At 31.4% G+C, this 23,163-nt stretch overlaps 1 protein-coding gene across 1 annotated transcript; it reads right to left on the minus strand.

The window, feature by feature from the left end:
• Positions 1 to 1,552: 1,552 nt before the first annotated feature.
• Positions 1,553 to 18,717, minus strand: LOC136989842 (serine/threonine-protein kinase haspin-like). The gene is made up of 11 exons (XM_067288125.1): positions 18,597 to 18,717; positions 16,887 to 17,080; positions 16,341 to 16,513; positions 15,070 to 15,249; positions 14,932 to 14,994; positions 12,373 to 12,464; positions 8,283 to 8,356; positions 7,951 to 8,182; positions 4,897 to 4,990; positions 1,698 to 1,897; positions 1,553 to 1,635 (listed from the first exon to the last, which is right to left on the minus strand). Exons 1-11 carry the CDS (start codon positions 18,616 to 18,618, stop codon positions 1,553 to 1,555), a joined length of 1,407 nt encoding a protein of 468 aa, XP_067144226.1. The 5' UTR covers positions 18,619 to 18,717.
• Positions 18,718 to 23,163: the final 4,446 nt, after the last annotated feature.

The following is a 23,163-nucleotide window of genomic DNA, read 5'->3' on the forward strand; positions in this document are numbered from 1 at the left end:
TTCGTTTGAATTTTTGAAAATATTTTCGAAAGTTAATTACCTTTAAAAGTGCATGGCTTAATTTAAAAAAATACAAACTGATAAGTACTGATTAGCTTATTTTTATTTTATAGTTTTGTACAAGTGTTGTGTCACTTCTAATCAATACCGTTTTTGGTTAATGTTACCCTAGGTATCGAAGATGGCGGCTCGTCTCCGATTCCAGCAATCAGAAGACAGGAACAGTGGGACGCACGTTCTAACCTAACCTAACCTATTCTAATATATTTGGTTGCTAATAATCGTGGTAATTAGAATAGGTTAGGTTAGAACGTGCGTCCCCACTGTTCCCTGTCTTCTGATTGCTGGAATCGTAGACCAGCCGCCACTGTCGATACGTAGGGTAACAGTAACCCCGTTTTTATAATTAAGTAGACTATGTTTGAATAAATATTGTTTATCTAATTGATTGCCTTTTAATTATTAATATATTTAACCATTAATATACCTGAATAATAATTCTAAACTAGTTTGGCTTGACACGCTTACGCCAAACTAGTTTGGCGTAAAATCGGGTTTTGCTGGTAACATATATATAACATAGACCAGTACTAATGAATAGTCGTTAACGACTACTCATTAGTACTGGTCAATGCGGCGCCTAGTTTAAATACCGATCTATTATTAATATTTGAAAAGTAATCCGTGTTGAATGGATTGTGGTGGCCCCGCAGGTGATCGACGTTACTAATCTTAACGTCCGAAAGACTTCGTATGACCTGTTTAAATAAAAAAATCTTGTAAAAATGCTAGAATAATTGCTTTTATGCGATAATAATTTTTTTTTAAATTTTGGATCCAGATTGAATAAACTATGCGGGAGTATGTTCTCGTAAATATTGCGTTTATGGAAAAATTATTGGACTGCAATCTGAAAAAATTGTAGACCTGTAAAGTCCCACTGTCATTACCTACCTATCTGTCTTTCCTTAATCTCGAGAATGGAGTTTAAACTTTTCTTCCGAACGGAGTTAGATACATAATCGGCACGACTTTATTGCTAACAGGAAAATTATGATGTACAGGAGCAAAATACTACTACGTACACTCCAGGCAAGTGCTATGTGCTACATGTCGTAGTAATGGCGTAATGGAGCATCTATTTCGCGCTATATCATTGTCGCAGTAATCCAGTGAATATAATATATATATATATATATATTTAAATTACATCCGTTTTTGTAATAATTATATTTAGTTAATTATTTTCTTCACTTTTTGCCAATGGATGGCGCGACTTGTAACTCATATGATCGAATGTAAATAAAAATTAATTGATTTATAGAAATCTAATCGATATTTTGGAGTGGGATGACGACATAATCTAAATTAGAAGTATTTGAACGTAACTGCCGAGTTTCATAGTAATTGATCGAAATGCTTAGGAGTGTATTGCGAACAAACAAACAAACATCCTCATTTATATATAGATAGATAATATAAATCGTGTTTTTTATTTTATTTTCAATATTTTACAAATTAATTTTAAGAACATAAAAAAGTAAGAAAAACTTTAAGGTATGAAAAAACAGGAACAATTTGAAAAAGATTTCAATAGATCTTTGATATTTTCATAATTATCAGATACTGTATAATCTGTAAAATAAATTATTTAATTTAATTTTAAAATTAAAAATATATATATTAAAAAATATTACCTCGAGAACCCAAAACGAAATGAGTGGCTGATGAATATTTTAATATGGAATATTTCCAAGTTATTAATTGTCTGAAAGCTGTTTTACTCTTTTCATCAGTGAACATATCCATGCACTCCTTTAAATCGTTTATCATATTGGAAATCAGAAAGTACAACCATAAAATATTGGTATAAGGATCGTATTCTTCCCATTTATTACTAGTTGTAAATAAATATCAGTCATATTAAATATGATGATAATGTTAGTTCTACATCTACATTATATCACATTAAATATTTTTCTGACTTAGTAAATATGCTTTAAAATGTGTTTCTCAGCAAGACCAAATTTGCAAACTGCAGATTGACCTCGCCATTTTTACATATATCATTATTTGATGTTAAGGAAGGGCTGTTATAAATTATAACTTAGAGCCAGAAAAAAGTAAGTCCAGCAATACTAGAGAGTTCGAGAAAGATGAGATAAGGTATAGTCCAATCACAATTGCGGGCCCGATTTTTTTTCGAACAAAATAACCTGAATTAAACTAATAAAGTACGGGTGTTTTACATAAAAAAAAACCAAATTTTGGGTGCACTCTGTAGCCGGAAATGTCAAGTGGAACTGCTTGACCTTCATGTAGTGGAGCAAGCAGCGTTCTGATATGGAGACCTTGATGTATACACTAATCCTAGACTAGATATTTAAATTATTCAGATTTAAATTATATAAAAGTCGACATTTGTTTAAAGCCGAAAAAATCTTATTATAACATTTGTTTAAATCTAACATTTGACATATAAAATCTTATTATAAAGAATTAATTCAAAATTTCCTTGTTCTTTCTCCTCTTTTTCCTGTTAAAATTAGAGTTAACTTGCATGATATCGAGAGTTTATTTCGTTAGAACAATTCATTTTCCTTATATTGGTATAGAAATATCTTATATAAACGACAGTTGTGTAATAACTAAAGTTGAGAAGTACTTTCTCCTTTTCGTTGTTAACGCAGTGGACTGTTTCATATCATAGGATTTTTTTTATTAAGTTTACGATAATTAGTATTCCCTTTCCTCCTTTTTTGCACTTAAATTAGGTATTTATTGTATTTATCTATGTCTATTTATAAATCTGAAATTACTTTTTTTATATTTAAATACCTTCCTCTGATGTAAAATGATAAAGACAATTCCATTGTTTACAAAAGTGAGGAAATAATGTGGTGTGACTTGACCGGTTTAAAAGATGCTAAAGATACCAAAGTCAGGAATCTGGCTGTTAATAGTTTGCGGTTAACAAAGATTAATTCCGCAATTGTTATGCAGGTCTTCAATTGTGGAACTCTACCATTCAGTAGGAAACGTTTGGTTACTTGCAACAGACCAGGCATTATACTAAGTGCATGCTCAAATATAAAGTTATAAATCAGAATCTGAGACCTGTCATTTGTCTTGCCCATTGTCTTAATAGGATATGTAGAATTTTCTTGTATCAACGATTGCATTTCGGAAATGAAAAAAGCTTTGATTAAATATGCTGTGAATGCTTGTTTTTGTGCCGAAAATTTCTCATCCAGAGCAGCATTATTCACTTATAAACTGGACGAAAAGTCTTTCAGTAACCGCAATGAAACTCGAGACTGTTGAAACAAGAAACCGTGTAAAAAAAACTACACTGTTCACTCATGCGAGTTCCTGCGCAGTTCGGTTTCTAAGCTCGAGAAAAGAGATCTGTCTACTGAGAAGCGGTGAGAAATTTTTAAATATGCCAAAAACTAGTTGGATGGATTTGCTTTAAAAAAAACTGAAATACTCTCTGAGCAACAATGTAGTTATTCAAAATATAGTTTCCGAGTCTCTTCAGTCATAAAACCTGGGATTTTTAGTAAAAATCAAATATATTTCTCGTGCCATCTATCGTTAATCGTGAAGAGTATAAAACGAACGTACTGTATTTGCAAATGCGTTTCTGTTTGTAAACTGTGAATTTGATGGATCACATACCGAAGTGACTGACTGATTCGAATTTTTTTTATCATTTCGAGTTTTACGTATTCTGTGTATACTTTTACGTAAAATAAAACGATGGTTTGACTTTTATACATGTTTAGGAGGACTTTTTCGCGAAAATTCATCACTTTTTAAAGCCCATTTTGAAAGAAAATGTGCACCTCAACTTTTCAAGTTTAGTAATAAATGTAATATATTATAGAATAAATAAATAAACATAACAGTCAAGGCCAAGGTATAATATAAATAGAAAGGATATTACGAGGTTTCGAATTAGAACGTGTAAACCTACTTTCACCCGCGTACCACGTTGATATAGTCACTAGCTCTGTGAATGAAGAGTTACTCGTATTATATATAATATATACCGGTATATGTATAAGTGTATTTATCACATGTATTTTTCTATGCTTAACTACTATTTAATTTATTTACTTACAAAGATGAGGTCAGCAGGAGCCCCTGGGCTCTCCCTGGTTATGTTACTGATTGGCATGGGACAGTGGCGCGTTATCCTATGGGCAAAAAGGGCAACTGCTCATCTTTTGTAACAAAATATTTTATCCCAAAAAATTTTCCCGAAGAAAAATGTCTGAAATCAAGACTTACATGAGATCCCCTAATTCGAATTCGCCCGGGCCCTATGAAGCTATAATGCGCCACTGCGTGGGAAAAGATTATCTTTGTCTGTAGGGCGTAAAGAATTAGTACTAAAAAAGGCATTATCTTAAAGACTGGATTTTCACGTAAGCTGAAGATACTGCAGCTTAGGTCCTCAAGTTATTAAGTCTACAGCTTAGGGATTCACATTTTTACACGTATCATTATTTAGTGAAGGGCCTGCTATGTGTTACTGTCTAGAGCCACAACAAATCTACGCCCAATCTTGATCATCCTGCTGCTCTAAAAGACTCAGGTTCATTTGTAAGTTATGTCCTTCGATTTTTACGTTGGTAGTTTGACTCGAACATGATATATCAGGCACTGTCTCTAACCATTCAGCTACTCCATTATGGGGTTAGCCGAATCGTGACACGAGAAGAATCTATTTTATCCTTAAAAAAAATAAAAATCCATTGTATCCAGTGGTTCTTCTTAGTGCCCATAAGACGGATGGAAGTTAAAAATATATATAAAATAATATTTTTCGAAAATAAAAATAATGAAAAGATGAAATATAGGCTTATATATAATTTACAATCGACTTACTTTATTATTTTCTTAGAAGCTCTGTATATTTTGTGTTGTAAAGTTTCCCCTTTGAATTTAAATTCATTTAAATTTCTAAATAATATAACTTCTCCTATAATTATTCAAATAATAAAATTTTTTAAATTATATTTAAATGGACGCAAGAAAGACCCATTAAAATTAAAATTAGTTTAATAATTTTAAAATATAATTAAATATTTAGTAACATTTTTACTTGTTAGAGGAGAAACGATCATAGAAGAAATAATAATTATACAATAATATGTTTCAAAAAATATTTTACGATTATGAAAATATAAGAAATTTCTCTTGAAGTAATAACACGAACGTTGAATGAAACTACTTTCTAGATGATTTTCGCAATTCAAATGGGGTTAATGTCATTATAACGACGATTATTTTGATTTCTAAAAGTCCTAATGCCCCAATGCCCTCATTTAAATAACTATAATTTCTACTCAAGGATGTTTATATTTTTATTACTAGGATTGGATTGACGGTATAAGGCAGGTATCCCCAAACTACTGCCCACGTTGCTTATAGACAATTAAAAGACTTGCGATTTAAAAAATATTTTACTTGCGTTAAACGATTCGAAATGAAGCCAGGGAGAGTAAGCAATAGGTCAATATTTACTTAAAAACGGAGGTCTCATCTTTTTGAAAAATCCAAATCTCAGCATTTTTTATTATTCTATTGATACTTTGTTTCTTTTTCTTTAATAAATAATAAAGTTTTCTTATCTGTACTTCTCAAAATAAACGGTATTTGTAATGTATTTAATTTGTGTTCAATGCATTGTCTTAATTTTAATAAAGTTCTATGATTATTATTTTTTAAATTTACATATATATATATGTAAATTTAAAAAATAATATACACATATATATATATATATATATATATATATATATATGTGTGTGTGTGTGTGTGTGTGTGTGTATCGCTCCCGCCCGCTGCAACTATAAGGCAACGCAAGACATGGGTGATCTTCCAAGAGATGTCTCCCAGGAAAAGTTTCCATGGGAGACTTGCCCCAATTTAGATGTTAGGTATATGAAGAAACCCGGAAAACTCTACGTGGCCAGTCCTTTGGTCAGGTGCGAACCCGCGAACCAGTGTTCGTTTTAATACTAAACACAGTTAAATATGCCATCCTAAATCGATGGTCGAAGCAATTAAAGCGTTAGCTTATCGCTCTGGGGATCTTGGGGTTGAAAAACCCAGGAATTTTTCGGGACTTGCCTGTCTTTGATATTTTGAGTTCTGTCCTCACTCTCACCACCCAGTTGTCCCCATTGTGCACCTGGCCAAACCCATAATGGGTTTTGGTTTGATAGCATACGGCAGAGAGGTGCCTTCCGGGAAGATTTTGTATAGGAAATTGGCCTCTATGTAGGTGTTAAGACACGCGAAGAAAACCCGGAAAATTCCTCTTGACCAACCTTGTTGGTCAGATGCGAACCCGCAACTGACTAATAGCGTACTCGTATAAAATCAATGGCCGAGTGGATAAAACCACTCAGCCACAATGGGTATGATTAAAAGGTGAAAAGAGTAAAAACAAATATGCAAACTCGCATTGATATAATTTTTGTATGATATTGTAAATAACATTATTACATTACATTAACAAAGAAAAATAACGAATTTGAGTGCACGGATTTATGCAAGGTTCAGCTTAGGGCCAAATTAAGATACAGTTTAAGGCCTCGGGTTTTATTATTTGATGGACGGGAGTTTTTTGTATGTTATAGTGAGGGCCACTAAAAGACTGAAACAGCCGGAAGAAGCAACTATTTATTTTCACTTTAAAAATGATTTATTTGCCATATTGAACGAGCAAATATGACGAAAGTTCTGTATTAAAAATACAAGAATTTTAAAATTTATATTCCATTTAAGAAGAATTTTTCACGAAGGTTGTTCTAAAATCATTTTTATTTTGTTTTTCTATAGCTGTAAGGAATATTTGCTCTTCTAGAATTACTTTCGCAATAAAAACTAAGTAGGTATATGTACATGCAGTTCAAGGTTTTTAGAAGAAAAACATATAGTGTCTTGCGAATAACATGTAACAACATATTTTTTTAAAAATATAATTCATTGTAAGTTATTTATTGTACATAATCTAGTTTACAGTAGAAAAATATGTTTTAAATGTCAATTATATCGATAGAAAATAATTAACATTTTTATTTTTATACTGCAGTTAACCTCTGAAAAACAGACACCGACGGGAACATAAAAAATGGCCGTTGTTTAGAGGTGGCCGTTATTGGAGGTTCGACTGTATTTATTTTTAATTTAATTACTTGAGGTATCGATATATTTTCTCGTATTTAAATTAATATAGAGCTTCCATATTTATATTAAATTATTTATATTCTTAATCAATTAATTAGAATTTTTATTAAAGGTAGCCTATCATGATTTCGTGATAACTTTGAAACATTATCGGACTATCAGTTTAATATTACTATAATTTATTTGTAACATAACATAACATTTTATTATATTAATCTAGTTTCAGTTAACCAAAATTTAATAGCATCAATCCCCTTAATAAACCTCCCTGCAACATTTCAGAAATTTTCGACAAAAAGCACAAGAGTTATTAAGCTTCAAAGAGAGTGAACAAAACTATCCCCTTCCCCCACACACACTAACATCCATACAAACAGGAAAAAAATCCCCGAATTTTTTGCATTTCTCGACGTTTTAAGGTGTCACAAGTACAAAAATGTAAAATTTGGGGGGCGGTCATTTTTTGACAAATCTCCATACTTTTCCTCTGTTATAGGCTATATAACAACCGAAAAAGTATTCAATAAAAATGCATACAAATTTCCAGACACCAAGCTATTTTTATGCATCCGTTTCATCACCGTTCGTTATTCAGAGGTTTTCCTATATTTACTTTTTACTAGCTCTTGGCGCAGTTTAACTTTATTTAATAGGACCTTGAGCAAAAAAAAAAAAAAAAAAAAAAAAAAAAAAAAAAAAAATGGATATGATGAAGGAATGAAATTAGTCTTTTTTACTTTTTACCTTTCTTTAATCGACTGAATGTAAAATCGATTATCGTAGCCAATATGCCAACTGTCGGCACTTCGAAATTCTTTCCAGAAATAAAATATGTTAAAGATTTTATACGTGTTGGCTTGATTAAAATATTACAAAGGTGTAAATCTCGGTGTTCGAATTCTAATTCTGTTTCTGCAACAGCCAAACTAAATGCTGCTTGACGAAAAATACTGACAGCTTGACAAGGCCTTATTTGCTATAAAAAATAAATAATAATAATAATGATGAAACCAGATAGATTTATTTTTTTAATTATTTTATAATATGAATTTTCTTCGTAACCGAAAACAACTTACGAGCGATTTTAATAAAGGATATCCTCCGTATTCCATGTCATAAACGATATATAATTGTTTATGTGACACTTGCGCTAAAATTAAATCAATTTAACTCATGAATTTGCAGTTAATTAATGACGTCGTTACTGATTTTTCGTCAGTAATGACGTGAAAGCCGGAGTATAGTGACGACACAACTAATTAACTGTTAAGCAACAAGTTAAAATAGCTTCTATGACGTCGATGATTAGATTGGATGACGTCTTTTGCCACTGTATTTCCATTCGAAAATGACAACACATTGACAAAAACATTTACACATTTTATTTTATATTAATGTAATCAAAAGTTATTTTTATAAAAGTCTTCCCTTATAACTCTTCCCTTGCAACTGCACAAAGACCTTGAAGTACGTTGACTGTAAATTCCTTAATAAATTAATAAATTATCACATGTAAGACATTTTTGCTGCATTTTCCCGAACTTAAAATAAGGATGCTTCTTATATTCGTGGTATTCTTTATCAGTTATCAAATTCTGTATGTATTTAGTGAAAAATCTCCAGCTCCCTTCTCAACAGTCCTGTCTCTAAATACATTTTTAAAGTGTTTTTTTTTTTTACGACTTTTGAAATCTTTTTTAAAAGTTGGAGCGCAAAGTCCTTAAAAATCCTATTTCTTGAAAGTTCCTTTTTAAAGGTATAGGGCCTAAATGAATTCATCTTAAATTTGAAGTAATACTGCATTTAATTTGAATAAAGTAACTTAAGAAATTATCCTTATTTTTTTAAGTCATTTTAATTATTTATTTATGGGAAAAAATTGTTAAAAATATTGAAATTCTGATTTATTATATTCCATAATTTTAAATTCTCATTAATTAAAGTTACTAGCAATACATAATATTATTTTTATTTTTATTTATTTATGAAAAATAAAGGTCAGTTAACCATTATAACGATTTAAATATACAAAGATGCCATATTCGAGTAACCTATCAAATTTACAGAAATCGTTAGAAATTAGATATTTCTTGTTCGACACGCAAATTACAATGAGTTGTCATATTTTCACAAAAACAGTCGGTAACTGACTCTTGGGCTATTCTTTAAAGTATTTCTTTAAATAATAAAGTCGTTTATACGACAAAAATTGCTAAAGTTTACTGTAATTTTACTGTTTAAGCTAGGCCGTCGAGAGGGAAAAGTTTGGGCCGGAAAAACTTAGGAACTCCTAGTGGTTCCTACACTATAAATTAATATTACTTTTATTAACAAAAAATAAAATCTCTAAAAATGACAATAGATATCCGTTCCACCCGACCCCATTTAAGACCGCAACAACCCTCTATATATAATCTATGATTTTAGAGAAATCTATCAATCAAGAGAATCAAGAAATATCAATCTGATACTTCTAATCTATTTAAGATTTTTAGGACTTACCTAAAACTAAACAAATTAAATTTATTTATTATATTTTTCTTGGAAACAATAATTTCTTCAGTTGGGGATCGTCTATAAATGACGTAACACTATTTTTCAACTACCATCCACCTCGTAACGCTCCTTAACGCTACATTCTATTATTATTTGTATTATATTCTTATTACGAGTAAATTCTATATATTATATTACTATATGTGTTTCTGGAGGGGGAGGAGAGCGCCAATAAAATGTCGTGACCCGGGCGCCAGTTATGTTTGTTACGTCACTGAATTGTATTAAGGAATAATACACCGCATGATGTACCGAACGTTACATTATTCTATTAATTACACGTTGTGTATAACGTATAAGGCAGTAACGTAAAAGGTATGGTTCGCTCGCTACAATGAATCGTTTTGTTACCTGGCAGTTGAGATCCTAGCACTATGTAACGTTACGTGTTTTTGTAAACATCCATGCTCGTTGTAACACATCGTATTATTATTTAACTCCATTCTCAAGATTAAGGAAAGACAGACGGAAGTACGACAATGGAATCGATAGGTCTGCAATTTCGATAACAATTACAACGTAAATTTCTACACGTGCGTTAACTAATTGCGACTGTAATTTTTCTAAACTTTGAATAGTTGAAATATTGAATATATTCACACAATTTGACGTCATTTATTTGAATTTCTCAGTATAAAATTAAAGAGATGACGTCAAATTGATGTAAAAATACGTAACCAACTAGACCCTGTAGTAGCGTTTATTCGATGTTAATTATTAAATAAACCACAACATTAAAAGATTATCACTTATATAATTCCCCTTTATGTAATTTACCGTATTTTACGGACTATAAGACGCACCTTAATTTTTAAGCAATTTTTTAAAAAAATACCCTATAAGACGCAACTGAATTTTGGAGGCAATTTTTCGAAGAAAAAAGTGCGTCTTATAGTCCGTAAAATACGGTAAGTTATTAATTAATGTTTGTTATTTCCTTCATCAATTTAAAATAAGCGTGTGACGTATTTTCGACGTCACTTTTGACTTGTTTCTTAATTGCTCCTTTATTTTGAACCTATTCTCTTAAAATGTTTTTGAAACATCAATTAAGGCTTAGTGTTAAACTACAATCAAAACCTATTTTTATATATAAAAATATACTCAACTAAATAAAGGTGGAAAAAGCCATGTGATTGTTATTAACACGATTTTGTGTTCAACACTTCTAAGACAATACAACACGGTTTCACAACAAATCATAAAAATATACATTATATTCATGCTCTTCCTCATTATCTTTCTTCATTACTTTTATTATTTTCATTAAAAGAGACAAGGGAAAAACCAATAGTAAATGCAAATTAATAAATTGATATTTCTTTTAATCGCAATTTAAAATTATCTTGATATTTCAGAAATATATTAATTTTAAAGCTGTTTAAGTGGACTTTACAAGATATTCCAGGAAGTAGGTGAGTGCAGTACGACTACTTATTTTTCGTAATATACAGGTATAGCAATCAGTGGTGCGTTATCTTATCGGCAAAAAGGAATTCACCTGGGGCCCCCAGTAATAAGAGACCCAAAGCAATCTTTTATAAACTGTAGTAAGAATATCGAAATTTAATTTGGCCTCATATCGGAGGGACTGTAATTGCCGGTGTGGCGCAGGGACAGCGCAAAACTTAATTAAAACCCTCCAGTGGTTGCATTAAAAACACGAACGAGGCTACTTGAGAATTCCCTCAAAACTTTCCCCAAAGAAAAATGGGTGAAGTCAACACCGTACATGGGGACTCCCTAATTCAAATTTGCCTGAGCCCCATGAACCTATAACACGCCACTGATAACAATATAAAAGTAAATTATTTCTAACAGCGATTCCCAATCAGGGATAGGCGCTTGGTGGTTTAAGAGTAGGGGAAAAAAAATTAATAATGGTGGATGTACTACAAAAATATTCAGATTCTGCGTTAAAGCCTTTGTAATTGACCAAGGTACCACCGTTCGAAGAAAACGCGAAATAAAACTTAGGAAAATGGACTTCTAAGGGGTATTCAAGTCAAAAAAGGTTGAGAACAGCTGATTTATATATCATATAAAAAGTTAAGGTAATCATTTTAAAATCTTTTCTTATTTCTCAATAGAATTAAATCGTGGTTTTCTTAGAAAAGAACAACATATGACATATTTATGAAATAAGCTGTGACAAGTATACACTTTAATGGTTTACAAGGAAAAGTTTTACTTAATTGTTATACAAAATAACTAGCTACTAACCAAATACACAATGGCGATATACACGTACCGTTTTTTGTGCATATAATCTGCGGAAAGCTGTGTTTAAAAGATAAGTTGAAAGGAAATGTGGATTATATGCCGATTTTAAAGGACAGATTGATCATCATTAATCCGGCATCCGGATAAATAATCCGGTCGTACGGGTCGTGAATTTGAAATTGCTCTCGTGAAAATTAGTACCGGATTACTAATTGCCAGATTGATGATGTCAGCCTGTACGATAATTGCTAAACTCGCGCATACGAAGCAACTGTTGTTCCATGGGTGCAGGATACGCAATAGGTGGGTTATGCAAGGTTTTATTTTTGTTCTAGCAATTTTCTGCGGGTTATACGCTCGAAAATACGGTAATATTTATTTTTATACCTGAATAAAAATCCGGCATTTTTCTACCCAAGTGAAAGTTTCTATAAGCTTTGCGTAGTTCATCCGGAAATTTTCCACGAATAAAATATACACTAAAATGATTTTAAAAAATGTATGAAATGACAATTTTTCTTATTTATTTATAATATTCAGTATTAGTTGTAATAAAAATAATAATATTGAATATTAGCTGTAATAATAATAATAATAAGTTAGACTATAATGAAAGTGTCTATATTATGTTTTAAACAGTATTTTTATATTTTGTGATGACGTAAAATAAAAGTTTTATATATTAGATTTTGTAATTAACCTTGTAATTATTGTTATAAGACAATGTAATTAACTTTATGTCCATTATAATGTCATAAAATAATAGGATAGATTTCGGCTTTAAGCTTCATCGTCTTCTTTAGCTTTCTGCTAATTACAGCAGGTCCGATGAGCACCTCTTTTACCACGCTACTCTATCCTGCACTCTCGTCTTTAGCTTCTTATAACTACTCTCTTTTAAGTCATCCACGATTTTAATTCTCCTTCTCTCTCGCTTCTTTCTGCTTGCGACCACTTCTTCCATAATGTCATTCCATAAGCCTTCCTCTCAAATCATGTGTCCCGTCCAATTAGCTTTTCGCCTCTTTACAGTCTTTAATATGCTTTTTTTCACCCACTCTTCTTAGGACTTCCTCATTTCTCATCTTATCGCTCCATCTGACTTTATACTTCTCCAGGGCCTCTTCTCCTAAAATAAACTTTAAGTCTTTGAATGCTTTATTTTTTGTTGGCCATGTCTTTACAGGGTTTATTTGGTTTCAATTAAACTTAGAACAATCTTATTTCAGAATGGAGAACAGAAAATAGGAGCAAACCTCTAACTGCTCGCTTAATGACGATTTACTAACTAATTGTGTATGTCGTAAAGCGGGAATCAATTGAATTAAAAAACTGTTAAATAAATAAAAAAATATAATTATTTGCTATATATACCCCCTATTATTTATTTTTTATAATTAGTTTTATGATATTAATTTCTGAATTAAGAAAATTAAATTCACATTAGGTCATAATTTTTTAGCTTAATTTTTTAAAAATTAATCTGTTTCACAGTAAATATTATGCTTTTATAATAATTATTCAATTTTCTACATAAAATTACACTTTAATTTTTATTACTATTTATAATTAATTCTAGCTCCATATCAAATTTATTAAACGGAAGAAGAATTAAACTAAAATTTTAGAATAATTTCCGAAATTTTAAATTATATTTTATAAATAATATTATATAAATTAAATGATAATAGTAATTCATTTGTAACGGACAATTCAGAGTAATTATAAAACAAGAGCATAATAATTTACAAATAATAATAATGATATAATTTCCGTTTATTATATTAATTCGAATAAGAAAATGAAAAAAAATAATTAAAATATAAATTTTAGTTATTTGAATTGACATAAAATATTCAACATTTTATAACGTTAATTTAATATTTTATAAACTATTTTATAACATTTTTGTTGAGTAATCGTATCGATAATTTGGATCGGGTGGATGGGAAAAGGCAATCTGTCAAGGGGATGCTTCCCGGGAGGACTTTCTATGGGAATTTACTCCTATTTAGGTGTTGGAGAAAACTCGGAATAGTCCACGGCCAGCCCGTTTGTTAGGTGCGAACCAGTGGTTTTCATGAATCGATAATAACAACTGGTTCGCACCGAACCAATGGGAGGCGCATTCCACCTTGATTTTACACAATACAAAAGATTGCCTTGATAAGTTCATTGTACAGTACATATTCCATATTTGATCTAATAAAGTCGATAATTTATGTTTTTTAATAATTTCATTACAAAAATATTTGTTAAATTCTTATTTTCTTGTGGAGTTTTACAAATTTACTTATTAATGATCATAGTTGGACGTTAGAGTTTAAAGAACAAGAAATGCAAAAAAATTGACGCGACATAGTTTGACTTTCTAACAATAGCCGTGACTTTCTAGTGACGCAATTTACATCATTGACATGATTATTATAATTCGCTACACTAAAAAAAATATGGTCAGTTAACACAATAAGCGATTTGATATTTATTTCATGGACGTTCATGGAAATTAGGTTAAAAAATTTACATGAATGTAATGAATTGGTAACTAGTGGTGCGCGCCGCTGGTGCACGATATAACGAGAAAAAATGTAATAAAATGTAAAAATTTTAATTAAAAATTACTTTAAAAAATTTTACAAAGTAAAATAAAATAGCACCGGATAACAGAACCGGATGAGCCGCCAATATTATCGCAAAGATTAGGAATATACAGGTTAACTACTATCAAAATATAAGTATACTACGACAAAGTTCTAAATCAAAATGTGCTGTATTTGGAATTATTGAAACGAAAAGGAAATAACGGCGGAGCTTCCGGTTTGCTAGAGTGCTAGACTTGTATGATTGGAGTGTCGTAGATGAAACTTTGATTCTGTTGGACTATGTATGATATTTTTCGATGCTTATTCTTTTATATATATACAGTATATAGATATTTAACTTTACCTTTTGACTTGCGCAAAACCGGAAGTTCTGTTTGTTTCGTTTTTTGACAAACTGCATAAATTTCTGAAAATTTGAAAGGTATATCACTATCTAGAATATATTTTTGATATATTTACGGAAAGTTTAAAACATTCATACAACGAAGCAACTATTTCCGGATGTACATTTGTTAGTGTTTCTTGTCTCTGGCCAAAGTAATCATTATTTCCATTATTAACAGGAACAATTTTTAAGACTTTAATAGGTCTGTTTTCATTATATAATCCGAAAACATCTCCATAAGCTCCACCTCCTATTTTCCTCCATTCTCCGAGACTTCTAATAAATAAAACGCAAATTCGTGCTTAAAAGTTAATAATAAATTTTAATTTCGGAGAAAAGAAGAAGCAAGTAACTAAGGTAACGAAACCCACTTTTATAATACAGGGCGATCATAATTAAAAGAGTATGTGTTCAGAGCTCTCTGCAGAAAGAATTATTGGATAAGTCTCAACTAAATTTAGTATGCATACTGTCTGGAGTACGCTTTTTCAATTTTGCAGGAAGAAATTTTTCTTCAAAATTCAGACGCTAAGGCGAAATTTGGCGTTACTGTCCCCTTTATTTGCATATTACGAACGTTTCCTAACAAATTCGGGTATACAAGGAGTTGCAAGACGTTCTTCACAATTCTTCGGTCGCGATGCTGAATTTGCCCGACTGTATTATTTGTTAAACTTTTCTATCAACGAAATAGCAATACCAGCTTGGAACATAAAAATTTTGATGCTTAAAATGTTTACGAAGAAGTCCTCTGATTATACGGAATCTTAGGAAAATGATTTTGCGTTTCGAGAAGCGCCAAATTTTGCCCTAGCGGCTTAACTTTAAAGTAAAATTTCCCAGAAAATCGAAACCGTATACTCAGGAGAGTATGCATACCAAATTTGGTTTCAGATTTGCCCAATAGTTCTTTTACAGAGAGCTCTGAATATCTACTTTTTATGGATCATCCGGTATAAGGGAATGAGATCCTTAACCATTTCTTATGGATAGAAGTATGATATTATGGCCCTATGGCCTCGCCAATAGACTGACCGCATGGCATTTTCCATGTTTTATTCGTGTGTCTAACACCTAAATGGAGAGAGTTTCCCATTGAAATTTCTCTGGAAGACACTCCCCTTGTGAGATCATCCATGTTACGTTGCCTTTTTTCGTTAATCCAATCAAATCTTTGCTTTTTAAAAAATTTATTTAGAACTTACGTATTAAATTATTCACAGTAATATATATAAATAGAATTGAAAGTACTACCTAATTTTCTTTTTTGTTTTTTTCGTAATAAATAACAAAATATAGAAATTTAATTTTAAAATGAATTAGAAACTTATTTTTTATGCTATAAAATTAGTATTTTATTCATTTACTTTCCGGGTAATAAATCTTGGAAGCTCAAAGGTGTCAATTGTCCACATAAATTTAAAACCATCCAATATTCTGCTTGAAACTGCTGTCGTTCAGATTGCATAAGGACCAACGTCTGTATATGAGAATCTGCATTGTTCCTTCTCGACATAATCTTCGTCTGAGATGATTTATTCTAAAATAAATCAAATTATTTTAAAGTTTAAAATATTTTAAAGTTTTCGTCATATATTGTGTAAACAAGATTGCACGACGTCATAACTAGTGAAACAAATGGAAACTTCCTTTATTGGGTTTTTTCCCTCTTATTTTCTAGTTAATTTATGACAAAAAAAGGTTATAACTATTTTGAAATCTTATTTATTATTAGAGTTAATCGTTTTGCATTCGTTATTACGCCACAGAATAACGTAATATACTCTGAAGTTACACCATTAAATACTTTATCGTTATATTTACTCTGTAATTACTATTAATATACATAATATGAATCGTTTTACGCATTTAACTTATTTTAATTAAATTAATAATAACATTTATTTACTTACATTATCACATTTTTTCTTTCGAGATGAATTTATTTGATTAAATCCATTTCTTTTCAAATAACGTTTCATTATCCACTTGATTTTCATTATGTATATTTGAATTTGTACGTGGCATATTAAGATATAAAAACGAATTAAATTGCTATTTTTTTCTTTATATCGGTATAAAATGTCTTGTTTTTTCTTTAAAATTCCTGAAAATTATATAAATAATTTAGAAGATATTATATTCAGAAATTTAACTGTACAATAAGATTCGATAGTGGAGGTTTTAGGCTGTGCCAGGTCCTAAGCAAGCGTTGGTTTTTGAGGCCTTATTATATAATTTTATGTCATGGTATTTGATATTTTATAAAGATCCGAGCTAGCGTTGGATTCCGAATACTAGAATAGAACTGTGACAGAGCCGTAGCAACGAGGGGACTATAAGGTGAATAATAAATAACAGAGGAATAATATGGTGATCAGTCAAAATATACCCCCCAAGACGTTTACATTTTTGGACTAGAGGGAGTTTGAAACGTCGAGAAATGAAAAATAAAATAAATGGGAAGGTTTTCCTGTACGTATGGATCTTAGTTATGAGTAGGAGTACGATGAAGCTTAATAATTCCTGTGTCTTTTGTCGAAAATTTCTGAAATTTTGCATTGCATTTAGAGGCATTGAAATTTTAGTGGTAAAGGTCACGGGGATGGGGAAATAGAGAGGGTGATGTGTCATATCTCGAATGGGGTTCGAACTTAATGATTTTACTCCTTATTAACACTTACAGATTTTTTTTTTTTAACTCATCTCTACCCTCAAAATTAAGCTTTTTGCTATTTTATAATAATTAATAATATAAAAAGTTTTAAAATATTAAAACGCCATACACAATTTAAATTATTTTTGCTGGAAAAGTTAAGCATCTCGTTGCTGGATTTTTTCAACCTGCCACTTTAGCCCCTAATGATTTATTCCTGGCTACGGAAATGGTAATGGACCAAGAATGAGAGCATCTCGCTTTTTTGATTCTTTCCTCTTATATATTAAAAAGAACAAAAAGTATTAAAAATTGCAGGCCTATATTTAAATAACAAAATATGAAATATATATATGTTACAGTAAAACCCGTTTTTAGTTAAAACGCGTTTTAACTAGTCGAAACTAGTTTTTACTGGATGTCATTGTTAAAACCCGTTTTGTCTAGTTAAAACTGGTTTTAACTCAAATTCATTTTTGACTAGCAGTAAATTCTAGTTATAACAATAACATCCAGTAAAAACTAGTTTCAACTAGTTAAAACGTGTTTTAACTAAAAACGAGTTTTACTGTAACATATACATACAATTTGTTACAAATGTTTTCAAGATATAGACCTCCGTAAATGTGAGTGTGGAACCAAAATGGCCTTGCTAACTTCCCTTTGATAGGGTCTACATAAATGTTTGTTTAAAATTCTTAAAGACACGAGTCCTAGTAAAAGCATAGATTGCGTATGCATAAAACTGCCACTGTCTGGAGTATACATGTATATAAAAAAAGATCTTAGTGTAGACTACGTGACATACTATAGGCCTGCTATATTATGTATTTCGTTATACAATAGTTAAGTTGAAAAAATATTTAATAGTAAAAATGTTTTTATAATTAATTAGTTATTCTTCTTTTAACAATTAAAAACACGCGTTTTAATATCATGACAGAATATAAATGAAAGATTGTTTTACTTATTTCTTGGTAGGAATTCATTATGTAGAATTGTAAATTATTGAGAATTTAGAAACAGGTTTTGAACATTTTGCTTACAATAATTATTCACATACAGTACGCAATAATTAGCATTTTCTTTTATTGGATTATTAAAACCGCAATTAATTAATTATTACACAATCAATTAAGATATAATACAATTTTAATTATCTAATTTTAATATTAAATTAAATATTAGAAACTTTTTGTGTTTTTTAGAAATAAATTTTAAAATATCTTTAATTAAAAGTTTTTTCCGCTCTTTCCCCTTGCATGCACAATTCTTGGTTTTGTTTGTTTGTATACGGCAACGCATACGTGAGCAATCTACCAAGGGGAATGCCTCCCGGGAGAACTCTCTATGGAAAACTGGCCCCTATTTAGGTGCTAGACACGTAGAGAAAACTCGGAAAACTCTATGTGGCAGCCCGTTGGCGAAGCGCGAACCTACCATCAACTACCATTATTCGGTGATTTCATCCACTCGGCCACTGGTGGGTCATCTAAGAACACGAAGAGGCCTTTTAAATTACACTTATTGTAGGTTTGGCCAGGCCCACAAAAGGGTGTCCGGGTGGCTACCCCTATTGTGGCATAATACCCTTTAGTGCTTCTATTAGTGCCCCACGGTGCATTGAGTGTTTTTTTTGATGTTTCTGATGTCCACAAAAGGATATTTCATTGGTTATAGTACCCGCATAAAAAGAATTTTTTAAAACTCCTAAAAAATACACTTTTTCAAGTAAAATGATTCTTGCGGTTTGTCTTTTCATCATTTATTGCGCTGCAATTTGAAAAAAAACTGTAGACCTGTAAATTTTCGTAGTCGTCCGTCCGTCTGTTTTTCCTTAATATCAAGAACGGAGATAGATAAAAGATGAGACCAGATATGGAAACCTTAGAAGTAGGAGGCCCTGATTAACTATATATGAACTTCCAATGCAAACCGGAAGTCACGTTATTTCATGCTCTGTATCTGGACTGCTGTATGTTACTATGTATATAATTCGTCTCTGTAATCCAAAATATTTTTTGGTAGACTGTCTCACAGCAAAACGTTAAGTTAGGAACTCTCTTTTATTCTTTAAAAAATGACAATTCTTTTTTATTCTTTAAAAAATTCTCTCTCTTTTATTCTTTAAAAAATGACACATCATTTTTTAAAGAATAAAAGAGAGTTCCTAACTTAACGTTTTGCTGTGAGACCGTCTACCAAAAAATATTTTGGATTACAGAGACGAATTATATACATCACGTTATTTCAATTAAAAAATTTTCCCCTGAAAGCAGCTAATAGATGACCAGCACAACTCTATTGTTAAAGAAAAAGTATGATGTACAGGGACAAGACACTACAGTACTAATTTGAGATGGGGAGCATATATTTTAAATTAAATAAATTAAAAATATGATTAAAAATTGCAGCCTGGCATTGTGATGATGTCACAATAAATAATTGCTCGTTTATCTGCTAAATTTAATTATATAAACCAAAACATTTTTCTTTCGTACAATAATTTTCAATAGCAGAACTATGAAATTAAAGTCTTGTTTGAGTCTAACAGCGAGCCTTGCAGTTTAATAAACAATAAACTTCAAACATGTTCAAGAAGAATGGATGATCTTTTCTCTGTTATAATCAAATTCATGGGACGATGAGTGTGCGAAAAGTTTTTTTTTTTTTTTTTTAACTCTTTCCGCCCTGTGGGCACTAAGAGGGCCTCTTTTAGTAGGCCCATTATGGGTTCGGCCAGGCCCACAATGGGGCGACCGGGTGGTGAGGGACGGGGCCCGACATATCCGAACGGACTACCCCCCGAAAAATTCCTGGGGATTATTCGACCCGTTCGGATTCGATCCCGGGTCCCCCAGAGCGGTAGGCTGCCACCTTTACCGCTCGGCCATCCGGCCGTCGTGTGCGAAAAGTTATACGCGTTGTCCGAAAAGTCTGGTACTGCAGTAAAAATATTTGTGATGCTGTAGATCCAATATGTTGGAAAGAACCCAATGAAGCACGATACAGTGACTCAGAAAGTGCACAGAGATTCAGGTTGGACAAATAGATTTATATTATAAATGAGATTAGACGTAGAATGAGCAACAAAGCAAATTCACTGTAAAATTTCATTGGTTTCAGACTTTTCAGACACCACGCACAATGTCAGTAACAGCACATCTAGATAGAGGCCGGATGACTGAGCGATTAAGGTTCCCGGAGGACTCAGAGGGACCCGGGATCGAATTCGGGGATGGGGTGTTCGGATACATTCGACACTGTTCCTCACTAACAGTTCGTCCCATTATAGGCCTGACCGAACCATAATGGATTTTCTTTAAAATGTCCTTTTAGTGCCCACAGGGATGAGTGGTAAAGGGCCTTAAACCACAAATAAAAAAAAAAAAGTGCCCACAGGGCGGAGAGAATTTTTTTTAAAAAGCACATCTAGACGACGTAATTTTTTTTAATAGTTGCATGGTTGTTTTACTTTGTTCTAGTGTGCAGTGTGCAAGATACGTGTCTCTCGTCATGTAGGTTAAAACGCGTAGAAAGAACCTTCGGTAATTTTTATGCGAATATCGCAACTAATTGATTAATCTATAATTACATCTCGTACATTTACAATTACATATTTTGTGCACATGTAGATAAAAGTTTGGGCTCTGGAAAAAATACCAGAAATAGTGGGATTTTATCAGCATGCACCTTTGAAAAGATCTGTTTACAGACTTTGCTGGCGTTTTATCGGAATGAGGCGCTATATTGGAGTTTATATTTATATATATACTAGAAATTCCCCAATCAAGCACGAACAACACTGCAACGTAAGTGCAGTTACCGACAGATCGCCCACGTGTTGCCTTGCCTTATTCTATTAATCCTAAATCCTAAACATTTTAGGCAGAGCATTAGCGAAGCTTTTTCTAAGTGGCTCACAAATTGAATTCGTTCACAAAATTTGATCGATCGATTTTGATTAAACTTTGTCAATTTATATAATATGAAACGAGGAAATTAAAAATATAATAAAAATTGGTGATCCATGACAATGTACAGTACATGCTCTCTACTATCGAGTACATCGACAGGAAAGTTGCTCCGAAGATGGATTGGGTATTAAAAGGGGATTTTAGGGTGTTATTTCTATAAATTATTCTTTAAGATCGTTAAAAAACTACAACTTAAATATACAATCAATACCCCAATTCTATCGCAACGCGCGGTGCCCCTAGTTAAACTTATAAATATGGTCTATGAATTTATTTCTTAAATCAAAAGCTTTTAACTAATTATTATTTTCGTTTATATACAATAACTTAAAAAATATTCAGTGTTTAAAAAATCAAAGAACAATTAACAACAAATGTGATTGAACTTTAAAAACTGGATGACGTGAATGTCGTCTACACAGTTCAATTCATTTTAGCACCATTAGTTGAGAAAATCAACAGGTGTAAAAATTAATTCACAATTTCAACAAATAACGATGCACGATATAAATTAAACTCGAATATTAAATTGTTATTTTTATATTTCCAGGATATATTTATTGCTAGGAAGAAAGGCAACATTTTAAGAAGCGTCGACATCAAAGGTATGAAAATTTATTTAAAATTTTTAATTTTTATGCAATATTTTCTTATTCATATATTATTGAAATATATTTATTAAAGTTTTGTTTAATTAAGGAGTATTTTCTACTTTAACAAACTGTGATTGTTTTTTGATAGAAAGGCTTCTAGCCTTTTTTTCATTTAATTTCAATCTCATTAAGTATTATTCAATATTCAATATTGAATTTCATTACATACTATAAACTATATTATTTAGAGATTTCATACTATAAAATTATCCTAGTCGTCCACCAGCGGTAGAGTGAATAAAACCACTAAACACTGGTGGTAGTTAGTCGCCTAACCAACGGGCTGGTCACGTTTATTCACGTGTCTAACATCTAAATACGTGCCATTTTCCCTTGGAAAATTCCTTCCTTTCCCATGTGTTGCGTTGATTCATGCAATCAATCCTATAATCTTATAGAAATTATATAGATATGAATTGTATTCCTTTATAGAATTTCCTTTTACTTTCCCGGCTGTTATGTATACATAACAAGGGAAAGTATGGAATCGTGTCAAATTTGACCCTCCGAGTTTTTTGAAAATCTCCACGTTATGAGACCCACTGAACCGAAAAAAGTAAAAAAAACCGGCAAAAAATTCCGTGGATATGTGTGTGTGTATGTGTTTGCGTCTATTTCGCTTAATATCTCAGGACGGGGTGAAGATAAAGAAACTAAATTTGGCCCGGTAGCTTGTATATAAGGGGCATTAAAGTTTGGTGGTGAAATGTCAAGCGGATGGAGAGATAGAGGGGGTCATGTGATATATCTCGTGAGTGGTCAGACTTAATAAAGTTTTTACTTGTTGTTAGCATTTATAGTGTTTTATAAAACGCACCTCTATCTCAAAATTAAGTCATTTGCTATTTTATAATAATTAAAAATATATAAATTTTTATAACAAAATCTCATAATAGATGCGCCA

The sequence above is a fragment of the Centruroides vittatus genome, unplaced genomic scaffold, assembly GCF_030686945.1.
Source record: "Centruroides vittatus isolate TY-2023 unplaced genomic scaffold, ASM3068694v2 scaffold_769, whole genome shotgun sequence".
NCBI lineage: Eukaryota > Metazoa > Arthropoda > Arachnida > Scorpiones > Buthidae > Centruroides > Centruroides vittatus.

Bases quoted from the DNA above. Each gene is read 5' to 3' on its own strand.
- LOC136989842 (XM_067288125.1), bottom strand. From the start codon at position 18,618: ATGAATTCCTACCAAGAAATAA. The intron at 12,465-14,931 runs GTAAAGTTAAAT...AAATCATTTTAG, and splicing joins GGTTTTGCGCAAGTCAAAAG to TGTATATTTTATTCGTGGAA. The intron at 8,357-12,372 runs GTATAAAAATAA...ATTTAATTTTAG, and splicing joins AATGCCGGATTTTTATTCAG to CGCAAGTGTCACATAAACAA.